General features: G+C 20.1%; 7 protein-coding genes across 7 annotated transcripts; 3 read left to right on the top strand and 4 right to left on the bottom strand.

Annotated features, from left to right (window-relative positions):
* Positions 1-197: 197 nt before the first annotated feature.
* Positions 198-3,313, bottom strand: DDB_G0288825 (hypothetical protein; the record flags this gene model as incomplete). The annotated part of the gene is made up of 3 exons (XM_631452.1): positions 198-432; positions 524-685; positions 810-3,313. The coding sequence occupies 3 exons, from the start codon at positions 3,311-3,313 to the stop codon at positions 198-200; spliced, it is 2,901 nt and encodes a 966-aa protein (XP_636544.1).
* Positions 3,314-4,850: 1,537 nt separating this feature from the next.
* Positions 4,851-7,838, top strand: DDB_G0288827 (hypothetical protein; the record flags this gene model as incomplete). The annotated part of the gene is made up of 1 exon (XM_631453.1): positions 4,851-7,838. One exon carries the CDS (start codon positions 4,851-4,853, stop codon positions 7,836-7,838), a length of 2,988 nt encoding a protein of 995 aa, XP_636545.1.
* A 227-nt stretch (positions 7,839-8,065) lies between these two features.
* On the bottom strand, positions 8,066-8,581 carry DDB_G0288829 (hypothetical protein; the record flags this gene model as incomplete). The annotated part of the gene is made up of 4 exons (XM_631454.1): positions 8,066-8,152; positions 8,248-8,378; positions 8,473-8,533; positions 8,567-8,581. The coding sequence occupies 4 exons, from the start codon at positions 8,579-8,581 to the stop codon at positions 8,066-8,068; spliced, it is 294 nt and encodes a 97-aa protein (XP_636546.1).
* A 531-nt stretch (positions 8,582-9,112) lies between these two features.
* DDB_G0288831 (hypothetical protein) lies at positions 9,113-9,295 on the bottom strand (the record flags this gene model as incomplete). Its single annotated transcript, XM_631455.1, has 1 exon — positions 9,113-9,295. The coding sequence occupies one exon, from the start codon at positions 9,293-9,295 to the stop codon at positions 9,113-9,115; it is 183 nt and encodes a 60-aa protein (XP_636547.1).
* A 488-nt stretch (positions 9,296-9,783) lies between these two features.
* On the bottom strand, positions 9,784-10,613 carry derl1 (hypothetical protein; the record flags this gene model as incomplete). Its single annotated transcript, XM_631456.1, has 2 exons — positions 9,784-10,285; positions 10,387-10,613. 2 exons carry the CDS (start codon positions 10,611-10,613, stop codon positions 9,784-9,786), a joined length of 729 nt encoding a protein of 242 aa, XP_636548.1.
* Positions 10,614-11,537: 924 nt separating this feature from the next.
* Positions 11,538-13,054, top strand: prfB (class I peptide chain release factor; the record flags this gene model as incomplete). Its single annotated transcript, XM_631457.1, has 2 exons — positions 11,538-12,613; positions 12,856-13,054. 2 exons carry the CDS (start codon positions 11,538-11,540, stop codon positions 13,052-13,054), a joined length of 1,275 nt encoding a protein of 424 aa, XP_636549.1.
* A 1,281-nt stretch (positions 13,055-14,335) lies between these two features.
* Positions 14,336-14,848, top strand: DDB_G0288837 (hypothetical protein; the record flags this gene model as incomplete). The annotated part of the gene is made up of 2 exons (XM_631458.1): positions 14,336-14,647; positions 14,714-14,848. 2 exons carry the CDS (start codon positions 14,336-14,338, stop codon positions 14,846-14,848), a joined length of 447 nt encoding a protein of 148 aa, XP_636550.1.
* Positions 14,849-14,851: the final 3 nt, after the last annotated feature.

Here is a 14,851-nt window from a genome sequence, read left to right on the forward strand (position 1 = left end):
AAACAGATAAATTGTTTTCTTTTTTTTTTTTTTTTTATAATCTCTCTTTATTTTTATTGTATAGATATAAACAAATAAAATATATTAAAAAAAAAAAAACAAAAAAAACTTATCCTTTTTTTTTATTTTTTATTTTTTTTTATTATTATTTGTTTTTTTTTTATTATTATTTGTTTTTTTTTTTATTATTTATTTATTTATTTTAAAAGCCATGGCTCCTCTTCGACATTTTGAGCATGTTTTCTTTCTTCCATAGTAACTGGTAATACATCAAGTTTAATTAATTGTGGAAACTTGGAAATGATATAAATTCTATAATTATAATGATGATGAGGTGCTTTATGTGGTGATGGATACTCTTCATTATCTTCTAAATTTAATGTTAATAAATGAGGTACACTACTCATTAACCTAAAACAAAACATTTTATAACTAATAATAAAATAAATTAGTAAATTTTTTTTTTTTTTTTTTTTTTTTTTTTTTTTTTTTTTCTTCTTCTTGATAATAAACAAACACATACTTTTCAGTATAAGAAGTATCCTTTGGAAAAGTTATCTTATTTGAAGAAATGTCAAGATTTTGCAAATCAGGTAAAGTTGGTATTACAGTATGTTCAGTTAATAAATTATTATTTAAAAATAATGAAACTAATCTATAAAACCCAAATAAGAAATCAACATTTCTATTTTTTTTTTTTTTTTTTATAATAATAATAAAATGTAAATTTTTAAATTAGAAATTTATATAAATAAAATAAAATAATTAAAAAAAAATATGAAATAAAATAAAAAAATAAAAAAATTTACGTTAAAGAATTATTTGATAAATCTAAATGTTTTACAGTATGTCTAAATTTTGGTATGATTGTAATTGGATGATAAATTTTACAACGATCAAAAGAAATCTTTAATTTTGATAATCTATCAGAAGGAGTGAAACAAAATGGTACAGGTGAAGTTTGTTCAATGATTTGTTTTGTACCATTATCTTTACAAACTATATTGAAATGAGTTATTGAGGCATCACCACCATAAATTGGTGACAAAAATTCTAAAACATTCTTTGATAATGGTAATGCCAATACTTCAATAGGTGGTGTATCGATAGCATTACCTTCAAATACTGCCCAAAATGATAAATACATTAAATTACTCGACTTCTTTGATTGTTCAAAACATTTAAAACCATTTACAAAACAAATTATTTTAGTTTGCTCTAATGATGGTGATGTGTCTGGTGAATATGATACAATTCTTGGTGTTGCTGTTGTTGAATTTAAATCTATAATCCCTGTTGTTGTAGTTGTTGTTGTAGTTGTTGTAGTTGTAGGTGGTTGTGGTGAAGAAGTTGTTGCTATAGAAGAACTATTATTTGAAATAGTTTGTAATTGTAATTGTGGTGGTGGCGCTGGTACTGCTGTTGTTAAACTATTATTATTATTATTATTATTATTATTATTATTATTATTATTATTATTATTATTATTATTATTATTATTATATGTTACATCATTATTAATATTATTACTTTTATTTATAATAGAGGGATTTGTTGTTGTTGTTGTTGTTGTTGGTGTAGATTGTAAAATTGGTGATTGATCTATTGAGAATCCATTACTATTATCATTATTATTATTATTTACAAGGTGATTATCAATGAATTGAGCATTGTTATTATTATTATTATTATTATTATTATTATTATTATTATTTGTATTGATAAGAGTTGAAGTATTCCAATTATCAGTGAAATTTAAATAAAAATTTTCATCCATTAATATACCATTACCACTTGTTCTAGTACTGGTATTACCATTAATATTATTTGAACTACCAGTATTACCATTGTTATTATTATTATTGTTACTGTTATTATTATTATTATTATTATTATTATTATTGCTATAGTCTGATAAATAATTTCCAATAGTGGGATCTGATAATTCTGGTGAATTTGGCATAAACATTGTATTAGGAGATGGTGGAAAATATAATGCTTGATTATTATTATTATTATTATTATTGTTATTATTATTATTATTATTTTTAGTTTCATCAATATTATTAAGATCATCATTTGAAGTATTGGATTTAATTTTTTTAAATAATCCAAGAATGTTATTAAATGGTGAGGATTCTCTTTTTTTAGATGAAATATTTGTAGTTTGTTGTTGAGCTATGCTAGTGGTGGTAGTGTTAGTAGTAGTTGTAGTGGTTGGTTTATTTACATTATTCGATAGTGGTGGTGTTGTTGTAGTTGTAGTTATATTAGGTTTATGAGTATTTGGCTCTTTTTTAAATGCGAAATTAGAGTTTGATGATAGTTCTTGGTGATGATTATTATTATTATTTACAGTATTATCTAAATCTAAAGGTGATTCAGAGGATGGTTTGGTTAAATAATGTACAAGTATTGGCCAAGGTTGAACTATGAATCTTTCATTTACGGAATTTTCACTATTATCATCATCTTCATATTCTTCATTGTTATTATTATTATCATCATTAGTATTGTTACTATTATTATTATTATTATTGTTTGTAGAATCTAAATTTGGAGTAACTTTATTATAAAATTCCTTTTTAACTAATCTATATTCGAATCTTCTCCAACAGATACCATTTTCACAAACACCATTTGAAGTTTGTCTTCTGAGTACACTTTCACCAATATCTTTTTTATGGGTTTTTAATTTAAAAATTTTACGTTGTTCATCTATAATTACCATACGTACATTAACTTTTGCTTTTATCCATTTAATACCATCTTGTTGATAATATGATTTTGATGATTTATCAAATAGATATAAAAATCCTTGTGATTGATTATTATTATTATTATTATTATTATTATTATTATTATTATTATTATTATTATTATTATTATTATTATTGTTAATAGAACCACCACCACCAACGCCATGGCTTTCATTTGCCATTAATGGTTGATGAGGTTTTGGTGATACAATTTCTTTTGGTGCATTTAATAAAATTTTATGAAAAATTGGGAATATATTGGCTCTAATCTCTTTATCTAATAAACTATTATCAATATTATTTAAATTATTTAATAATACATTGTTACTATTATTTCCATTACTTTTTAAATAATTTAATAATTCTTTCAAATCTAATGGTTTTGGTTGTAATTGAGTTTGTTGTAATAGAGTTTGTTGCTGTTGTTGTTGTTGTTGTTGTTGTTGTTGTTGTTGTTGTTGTTGTTGTTGTTGTTGTTGTTGTTGTTGTTGTTGTTGTAAATGTTGAATTTCTTGTTGCTGTAAGTGGTGAAAATCAAAATCATAGTACGACATTTTTTTTTTTTTTTTTTTTTTTTAAAAAAAATTTAAAATATAAAATATTAAAAAAAAAAAAAAAAGATATTCTTGATATGAGTGACGTGCAGATATCAATAAAAATAAAAATAAATAAAAAAAAATAAAAAATAAAAAAAATAAAAAATAAAAAAATAAAAAAAAAAAAAAATTTGAAAAATAAAACCTTCAAAAAAAAAAAAAAAAAAAAAAAAAAGTATTAAGACAATTCAGCTCAGAAAGTTTATAGAAATAGTTTAAGTGCCAATAAATCATTTATTATGTTATAAATTAAAATAAAAATTTGGAGTAAATTTTATAGAGTAAAAAAAAAAAAAAAAAAAAAAAAAAAAATTTAAAGACCATTGGTTTATAATATAGTCAAACCAATTTGTATCTCAAAGAAAAAAAAAAAAAAAAAAAAAAATACTTTAATACTTTTTACCAAATAAAAATAATTAAAAAATTTTTTTTTTTTTTTTTTTTTTTTTTTTTTTAAAACTTTTAAATTGATATATCTTTTTTTTTTTTTTTTTTTTTTTTTTTACATTAAAGTAATATTATTCAAAACAAATCCAAATTCAAAGATTTTTTATTTTTTTTTTATTTTTTTCAAATTACTAAATTGGACAATTTCGTAATGTGTTTGCGACTTTTTTGAAAATTTTTTTTTATTTTTATTTTTGAGTGCGAATGTTCCTAAAAATAGCTTTTGATTTTTAACGGTATCTCAATCTCATTCACAATCAGGATCAAGTTTTTAATTTTTTTTTTTTTTTTTAATACATTTTTTTTTTTTTTTTTTTTTTTCTTTTTTTTTTATAAACCACCTCCAAAAAATTAATCAGGTAACCCCCAAATTTACATTTTTTTTTTTTTTTTTTCCTTAATACAAAATTTTTTAAAAAATTTTGTATTTTTTTTTTTCTTTTTTTATTTTTTTTTTCAAAAATAAATCCAACCACAACAAAACCTCAATAAAACCAACCACAACATAACCTTAATGAATCTTTAAATCTCACCTACAATCACTTAAATAAAATTACCCACCCCCCAAATGACTAAATTTATTGTAAAAAAAATTAAAAATTGGTTTAAATTGAGAAAAAAAATAAAAACAAAACAAACAACAACAACCACAAAACAAACTTCGTTATTAAAATTTAAAAAAAAATTTTTAACATCTAAAAAAAATAAAATCAATGAAGAGAGAGAGCTTTCTTTTCAATCAAAAAATTATAAAAAGAATCAATTGTCTTTAACGACTTTAAATACTACAACACCAAATAATAATATAATTTGTGAATTAAATACTCAAAATATAAATAATAATAATAATAATAATAATAATAATAATAATAATAATAATATTAATAGTAGTGGTGATATAGCCCTTGTAAATAATATAAATAATAATATAAATAATATAAATAATATAAATAATATAAATAATTTAAATAATATAAATAATAATAATATTATAAATAGTAGTTTTAATAATTTAAATAATTTTATAGATAATAATAAAGTAATAGAAATGCAACCAATAATTCCCCCTTTATCAATTGGTTCAATCTCAAATAATTTAAATAATAATAATAATAATAATAATAATAATAATAATAATTACCTAGCATCATCTTCATCATCATCATCTTCAGCAGTTCCAACACCAACACTAAAATTTTCAGTACCAAAATTAAATTTTAATAATGTAGAGCCATCTATAGAACAACAACAACAACAACAACAACAACAACAACAACAACAACAACAACAACAAAAATCTCAACCTCATACACCTCACCAACAACTACATCCAAGTACTCCACATCAACAAACGCCACAACAACTTCAACCACCACAACCACCAAGTTTAAATAGTAGTAGCAGTAGTATTGGTAGTGGTAGTGGAGGTGGTAGTGGTCTTGGTTTAAATAATTTACATCATACTAATAGTAATAGTAATATTAGTGGAGGAGGTGGTGGTGGTGGAGGTGGTGGTGGCGGACATCACCATACATCATCATCTGGTCATAGTATTTTAACACCAAGAACATTACAATATTATCTTGGTTTAAAAAATCTTTTTTCTTCAACACCACGTGGTAGTCTTGGATTAAGTCCTCGCGGTAGTCCTCGTGGTGGTAATAATAATGTTTGTAGTATTCAAAGTTTACCATATCAAGTTTTAGAAGATATATTTTATCTTGTTATTGATTCATTATTACCATCATTATTGTATACTGATTTATGTACAGTTTCAAAACATTTTCAAAAAGTAATTGAATCAATGAGAGGATTCGCATTAATAATTGGTATTAGTGACTCACAATCTCGTTTCACGATTCAATGGTATAAAAAACATTATAAACAAATAAATAAAATCAAATTTGTAAATAACTTTTTCAGAAATAATAATTCAAACATTTCAAATCAATTCCTTCAAATTTTCAATTCAATTGATCATGATCCATCAATTGATTTATCAAATCAAATAATTTCAAAACCATTATTAGATACTTTATCAAAGAAATTACAATTAAATAATTATATGTTTGAATTAAATTTATCAAATTCTAAAATAAATTTAAATTGTAATAATAATAATAATAACAATAGTAATAATATAAATGAAAATAAACAAATTGTAAATAATAATAATAATAATTTTAAATTTGAAATTAATCAATTTTTAATTGGTTTATCATTAAATTCATCAATTGAAATTTTAGATTTAAATAATTCAGATTTAATTAAATTGATTAGTTTACTTGAATTGGATGCAAGTTGTTTTTGGGGTAGTGAAGATATTAATAATCATTCAATAGTTTACTTGGATTTAGGTAATTTAAATCTTGGTTTAGAAATGTCAAAACAGTTATCATTTATGTTGAAATCAAATACTACTATTAAAACTTTAATTTATAATAATAATGGTGGTGGTATTAATAATGGTTTACATATTGTTTTGAAATCATTAATTAAAGATAATAGAACATTAACAAGTTTAAATATTTCTGAATGTAAAGCATTTGAAACTCAAGAAAATATTGACACGATTGCATCAGTTTTAAAATTTAATAATAAATTAAAGTATTTAGATATCAGTAAAAATTCATTCAATATTTTACCTAATTCTTCAACAATATTCTTTAATTCTCTATCTTTAAATTATGGTTTACAGTTTTTAAATTTATCATGTACTTCACCAACTGGTGCTGATAAATTCTTATTTCCAAACATTTTTAAATATTATCAACAAAAACAAATTGAATCTTCATCATCATCATCATCATCATCATCATCGTCATCATCAATTTTAAAATCATTAATAGTTTCACATAATTATCCATTCCCAGAACCAATTTTATATAATAGAATTGATTTTCTTTCATTTGGTAATAGTGCTAATTTCAATATAACAGAATTGGATATATCAGATTTAAGATTAAGTGATTCAAAGTTTATACCGATAATTGAATCATTGAATAGAAATCAAAAGGGTAATTTAGTTAGATTGAATATTTCAATTAATAGATTACGTCAACCATCAGCTGAAAAGATTGCACAATTTTTACAAGATAATAATAAATTGGTTGAAATTAATGTTGGTTTCAATTTCTTAAGAGAAGGAGTTTCAAAAATTTGTGACTCGTTACATAATAATCAATCATTACGTTCTATAAATTTTTATGCTACTCAAATTAAAACTAAAGAAGCAAAAAGTGTTGCAAAATTGTTATCGTTAAATAAGAATATCACTGAATTGGATGTTGGTTTAAATATTGAAATATCACCAATACTAAATTGTCTAGAAAATAATTCAATCTCAATTCGTTCTCTAAATATATGTCATACATCTTTAAAATCATCTTTTGTTAGAATGATTCAAAGAAATCAAACTTTAACTCATTTAGACGTTTCAAATTCTTCTTTTCCAAATTGGAAATCAATGTCTATCATTAATTCTTTAATTAAAAATAAAATAATTTCAAAATTTAATTTTTCAATTGATCAAATTTCAATTAATAATAATATTAATGAAAATAATGAAAATAATGAAAATAATAATAATAATAATAATAATGAAAGTAATAATAATAATAATAATAATAATAATAATAATAATAATAATAATAATAATAATAATAATAATAATAATAATAATAATAATAATAATAATAATAATAACACTACAAATCTATTATCAGAAAATAATACTGACGAAATTCATAATTTAATTGTCAATAATTTAAATAATTTTAATATTGATCAAAATAATAATAATGATAATAATAATATTAATAATAATAGTAATAATAATAATAATAATAATAATAATAATAATAATAATAATAATAATAATAATAATAATAATAATAATAATAATAATAATAATAATAATAATAATAATAATAATAATAATGGTTCAAATAGAAGTAGTGGAAGTAATTTAATTTTTTCAAAATCTAAAAAGATAGAATTACGAGTTATGCCTATCAAATTATATTATTTTAAATAATTGTATATTCTTTTTAATAAATATTAATTTATTTATTAAAAATAAATAAAATAAAAAATAAACATTAATTTATTTATTTAATATTTTATTTTCCAGAAAAAAAAAAAAAAAAAAAAAAAAAGTAAATGTCTTGTAAATACATATTTAAAAAAATAAATAATAATAAGTAAAAAATTATATTATGTGTGGGTGTGTATTCCAAAAAACTAATAATTTTTTTATTTAAATTAACATTTTGGATCTGTTGGTTTCATCATTTCCCAGGTTAAAAGGTTATTGGTGGTGATAGCACCTGCTGGAGTAATTGAAAAACCCTGTTTTAAATATATATAAAAAATAATTATTATTAATATCTATTCAAAAGAATTTTAAAACTATTTTTTTTTGAAAAAAAAAAAAAAAACCTTACATTTGCTTTACTTGTATCAATTACACCACCAATTATTCTAATCATTTCTTTACTAGAATAAATTTTATGCATTTGAATGTTTGCTACATCCAATGAAACAAAACTTTGATAAAAGTATGCTTTTAATCCACCTTTTTTTTATTATTTTTAATATTATTATTTAAAAAATATTAGTAAAAAGAAATTGCTGGATTTAAAAATTTAAATTTCAATTAATATATTTACCTTGAAAATAAAAAGTTATCTGTTTGGAAAAAAAAAAAAAAAAAAAAAAGTTAGAATTAAACTATTAATTAATTTATATAAATAGTCCAATTACCTTAAATGAGTCCATTTTTTGTTGTTAAAAATTCTAAAATTCTAATTTGAATTATTTAAATTTAATTTCTATCCTTGTCAAAGTTTGAAAAAAAAAAAAAAAAAAAAAAAAAAAAAAAAAAAAAAAAAAAAAATTGGTTTTAAAAAAAAAATAGATTTTAAAATAAAATAATTTTTTAATTTAAAATTAAATTAAATTAAAATTAAATTTAAAAAAAAAAAAAAAAAAAAAAAAATGTCAATATTGAAACAAAAGACCCAAAATAAGAAATGTGGTTTTTACTAAAATTTTTTTATTTTTTAAATTTTATTTTTAGATTTTTTTTTTATTTTTTTTTTTTTTTTTTATTTTTTATTATTATTATTTATTTTATTTATTTTCTAAAGCTAAGTTTTAATTTTAAAGGAGGAGGGATGAAGCAGGGAATAGTTGTGTATAGATTTATTTGTTTTGTTTTGTTTTCTTTTTTTTTTTATAAACTGAAAAAAAAAAGATTTTTTTTTTTTTTTTGTGTATTTTAATAGTAGTAGTAAATTATTTGAATATTTAAACATCAAAACCTTCTTTTCTTAAACAAACTTTATGTAATTCAATTAAAGCTGCACATTTTTCTTCACCATTGGCAACAATGCATTCATCTCTAACTTTCTTTGTTTCTGGGCATGCACAACACATTTTCTTTTTTGGTGCAGCAACTTCAGTGGTGGTATTGGTTTCAGCTATTGACATCGTGTGAGAGTGTAAATTGGTTTGTTTGTAATAACGAAAAATAAAATGATTAATTGAAATTTTTTTTATTTTTTATTTTTTTTTATTTTTTTTTTTTTTTAATTTTTACATTTTTTTTTTTCCATCCGAATAATTACTGTGTCACCAACCAGGAATGCATTCCCCGCAAAGTGAAAAAAAAAAAAAAAAAAAAAAAAAAAAAACTAATAAAAATTTTTATTACCTTAATAATTTGAATATTTCCTTTGAAATAAAAATAAAAATAAAAATAAAAATAAAAATAAAAATAAAAATAAAAATAAAAATTAATTAAAAAAAATAAAAAAATACAAAAAGAAAATCATATTTTTGTAAAACCAAAAAAAAATAGATTTAAATTAATAAAATAATTATGTTGTCATCTGTTTTTTGATTTTTTTTTTTTTTTTTTTTTTTTTTTATTATTATTATTATTATTTTTTAATTTTTAAAATTATTAAAATTTTTAATTAACCAAGTGCATGACCTTGACCCCAATTATAACCACCTTCTTGAATTGGTCTACCAGTTCTTGGATCTCTACGAACATTATTTGGATTTCTGTCACCTTTATTAAAGATGTTTGTAATGAATTTTGGAGTTTTGATTAAAGCTGGTACACCATTAGCTCTTGGATAGATATCAGTCAAATAAAAGAAGATATGACCAGATACGATTGCCAAGAAATCGCTATATGGTGGATGACCAGTTTGAAGGAAATGTGCTACTAAAAATACCCATGGTAAATAAATGGTTTTGAATGAAAAGAATCCATAGAAATTACTTGTACCAGTTGGATTCATTCTTGAGTAAATGTAAATCAATGACATAATAGTCATTGTACCTAAGAAATAATATTCAAAGATAAGTCCAAATATAATATTACAAATTGAAATAAAAATTATACAAAATAAATAATCATCTGATTTTCCTGCATAATTTAAACTCTCTAATCTAGTTGTATATTGATAACTTTTTTTTTAAAAAATAAAAAAAAAAAAAATAGTTAGGACAATTATTATTTATTATTATATTATTATTTATTATTATTTATATTGTTTTACTAAACATACAAGAAAATTAAATTAAATAAAAACATTGGACCTAAACTTGAAATAATACAAGGAGCGGTTATTAATCTCCATAAGTGGAAATGTTTAAAAGTGAATGTAAAATCTAAATATAAATAATTGAAACTAATTAAATGCATTGCCGCTAAAACTGGGATACCTAAAAATATTGCAAACATGTATCTTGAAACTGGGGGTATTGAATTGAACCATTCTTTAACTCCATCCATCTTTATTTATCTTTAATTTTTCTAATATATAAAAAAAATAAAAAAAAAAAAGTGTAAAATATATTGATATGAGTGAATTTGTTTGTTTTAAAATAAAAAAAAAAAGAAAAAAAAAAATTTGAAAAAAAAAAAAAAATGAGAAAAAAAAAAAAAAAAAAAAAAAAACAAATGGAGTGAGTCACAATTTTTTTTATTTATTTAATTAATTTGTTTTTTTTTTTTATTTTTAATTTTTTAATATTTTTTTTTTTATCACACCGACAAATTGGGTTTTAAAGAATAAAAACTAAATTTGGGAAATACATCAATTAAATTCATGTATTTTTAGATTTTAAAAATTGAAATAAAAAATAAAAAAATCTAAATATGTATTCAACGAATAGAAGGAATAGTTTCTGATATCTTTTTTTTTATTCTTGAATTAATTTTTAATTATATATTATTTTAATATTTGAATTTAAATTGTATTGTTTTTATTTAATTTTATTTTTTTTCTTTTATTTTATTTTTTATTTATTTAATTAAATAAAAAAAAAAAAGTAATAATATAAAAAATAAATAATCGTTATGTACTTAATTAATTACATTTGCTCAAATAAAAATAAATTTGGTTAAAAAAAAAAAAAAAAAAAAAAAAAAAAAAAAACTATAGTAAACACTTAATAATTTAAACAAATAAAAAAATTAATACAAAAAAAAAACAAATAAAAAATTAAATTATAATATAATTTTTTATTTTAAAATTTTAAAGTCTTAAATTAATTATTTATTTACCAACAAAATTTAAAATCTTTAATCAATTATTTATTTACAAACAAATTTTTTTTCATTTTTTTAATTTTTTTTTTTTTTATTTTTTAATTTATTTTCACAAAAAAACACGAAACACATTAATTTTAAATTTTTATCATATATTTAAATATCATGTTTTCATCAAAATTAAAAAATATAAAATATTTAATAAGGAAACAACAACAACCACAATATTTAAACAATGATAAATTATTTAAAAATTCATTAAATATTAATAGTAATAATAAAAATTATTTTTGTACTTCATCAACAACGATTACTAGTGATGTATCAAATCAAGATATATCAAATAAAGAAAAAGAAGTTAAAAGAATTATTGATTTATTATTTTCAAGTCAATATCATAAAAATAATTTAGCAATATTTAAAAGGTTTGAAGAAATGAAATTACCAGAGATGATCGAAAGTGGTATTGGAATTGATGCATCCAATATGGATACAATAAATCAAATTAAAAATTATAATCAAACTAAACAATCAATTGAAGAGTTAAATTTATTATCAAAAGAATTTAATGATTATTTAGAGGTTGTTGAAATGTCAAAGAATATTGGTGACAATGATTGGTTGAAAGAGACTCGTTCATTGATAAATCAATTATTTTCAAATTGTTCTGAATTGGAAGTCAAAGCATTGATGAATGGTAAAGACGATAGCAAGGGCTGTCTCTTGGAGATTCAAGCGGGTGCCGGTGGCAATGATTCCATGGATTGGACGAAAATATTATTTGAGATGTATTGTAAATGGGGTGCTCGTAAAGGATACAATGTTGAAATCATCGATACTGCAGACGGAGAATTTGGCTACAGACATGCCTCTTTGAAAATCGACGGTCATAATGCATATGGCTGGTTGAGAACTGAGATGGGTATTCATAGACTTATTCGTATATCACCATTTAGTTCAAGTGGTAAAAGACATACTTCATTCGCTTCAGTTGTCGTTTACCCAATCTCTGACGATTCAATTAAAATAAATATCGATCCTAAAGATTTACATTTTGAAACTCTTAGAAGTTCAGGTGCTGGTGGCCAACATGTAAATAAAACCGAATCAGCTGTTCGTATCGTTCATATTCCAACTGGTATATCTGTACTTTCTTCAAGTGAACGTTCTCAACATCAAAATAAATCAAATGGTTTATTATTATTAAAATCAAAATTATATTCTCATGAATTAAAAAAAAAGTAATTATTAATTTTTTATTTATATTTATATATTTTTTTTATTTTTTTTTTTTTTTTTTAAAATAGTATTTTTTATTTTGTTTTTATTCTTTTAATTTTTTAATTTTTTTTATTTTTAAAATTTAAATCACAATAAATCTTGAGATTTTAGAATTTAAAAATGTAAAAAAAAAAAATCACACAAACACATCAATTTCACATTTATATTTATTATTAATTATTAATTATTATTATTATTTTAGAATAGAAGCTGAAAAATCATTTAGAGATGAACTAGGTAAAAATAGTTGGGCCAGTGATAGTGTTGTTAGAAATTATTCAATGCATCCACAAGAAAGAGTTAAAGATCAAAGAACAGGTATTGAAGTATTACAAATTTCAAAAATATTAGATGGAGAGGAAGAATTAGATAATATGATTAAAAAAGCACTAAGTGATTAAAGTGGAAATGAAAAAAAAAAAAGTACAGGAAACTGGTATAGTTTTCATTTTTATTATTTTTTTTTTTTTGATACTTATCCAATCACACTTTGTGATCTGTGTTTTTTTTTTTTTTTTCAAATGTAAATAAAAATTTTTTTTAACCAATAAAAAATAATAAACTTTTTTTTATTACTTATTCAATTAATTCTTTTTTTTTTTTTTTTTTTGTAACAAAAACCTTTTTTTTTTTAATTTAATTATAATTTTTTTTTTTTTTTTTATAAAATTTTTTTTTTTTTTTTCACAACAATTCATTTTTAAAAATAATCTATTTCATAAGATTACAATACTGTAATCTGTTATTTTTTTTTTTTTTTTTAAAAAAAATAAAAACCAAAAGATTTATTATTTAGGTAGGGGCATACTTAAAATAAGTAACCCTATTAATATAACCCAAAAATGAAAAAAAATAATCAACAATCAACAATATTCTTATATCATTAAATTTTATGTAAGAGATTATAATCAAAGACATTTTATTTTTAAATATTTTTTTATTTCTAATCAATTTTACAAAAAAAAAAAAAAAAAAAAAAAAAAAAAAAAAAAAAAAATTAATTAGCTGATTGAAAGTATTTAAGAAAAAAAAAAAAATAAATGTTCAAAAGATAAAATATATTTTAATTATATAAAAACATACAATAGTTTTAATTATTTAATTTTTGATAATTAAATATTTGAAGATAAAAATAAAGAAATGAGCACTTCACAAAAAAGTTTAAGATCATCATCATCAGGTAGCTCAATGAGTTTGATAATTGGATTTTCAAGATCAATAGAAAAAGGTAAAAAATTTTTTTTTTTAAAAAAATAAAATAAAATCTAATCAGGTATATATATTAATTATTTTTTTCCAGGTTCTTTTGGAGTTTTATATGCAATGATTAAAGGGAATACCTTCCCGAAAATATTAACACTTTTATCAATAGTAGTTGAATTTTGCCAATAATCATCATTTGGCTTCAAACATCAATACCCATGGGGAGGTGAGGCCGGATAGTATGTATTTTTTTTTTTTTTTTTCTTTTATTTTTTTTTTTTTTTTTTTTTTTTTTTTTTAATCATTTATATTAAGTATTAATAAAATAATTACTTATTTTATTTTTTTAAAAAAAAGTTATTTAAAAAGAATAATGTCACCAATAAATCATCCATCAAATTTAGTTGGATATACAGGATTTACAATATTTTTTTGGATTGTTGTTGAATTATTAGTATTAAGATTTTTAAATATTTGGTATGTTGCATGGTAAAATTGCAAATATTTGGGTAATTAGAACATTTCGTTGGTTTGTAAGTTTTTCAGTAGCAGTTTTATTTATTCCAATAACATTGTTACTTTTAATTGGTTTGGATTGTGATTACAGTGAGTCTACATTTAGAAGCTTTGAATCTGAAAATATTGAATGCTTCAAAGGGGAGAATTTACCAATTTCAGTGGTTTCAATTTTATTAATTGCTGCTTTTAGTTTGGTTGGTTTTACTTCAAGTGCAACATACTATGAATATGATACAAATATAAAGTCAAGATTTGCTAAACCACATGCAAGAGTAAGATTTTTGTAATTATTTTTAAAAATATTTTTTTAAATAGTTTATTAATATTTTTTTTTTTAGTTTGATGTTTTAGTTTTATTTGCAAAACTTGTATTTTCATTATTAAATTCATTAATAGATTATTTTCCATGGTTAATTGTTTTTTATAGTTATGTTCTTTTTAGTTATTGGATCAATTATAGTATTACCATATAATAA

This window comes from Dictyostelium discoideum (genome assembly GCF_000004695.1).
Source record: "Dictyostelium discoideum AX4 chromosome 5 chromosome, whole genome shotgun sequence".
NCBI lineage: Eukaryota > Evosea > Eumycetozoa > Dictyosteliales > Dictyosteliaceae > Dictyostelium > Dictyostelium discoideum.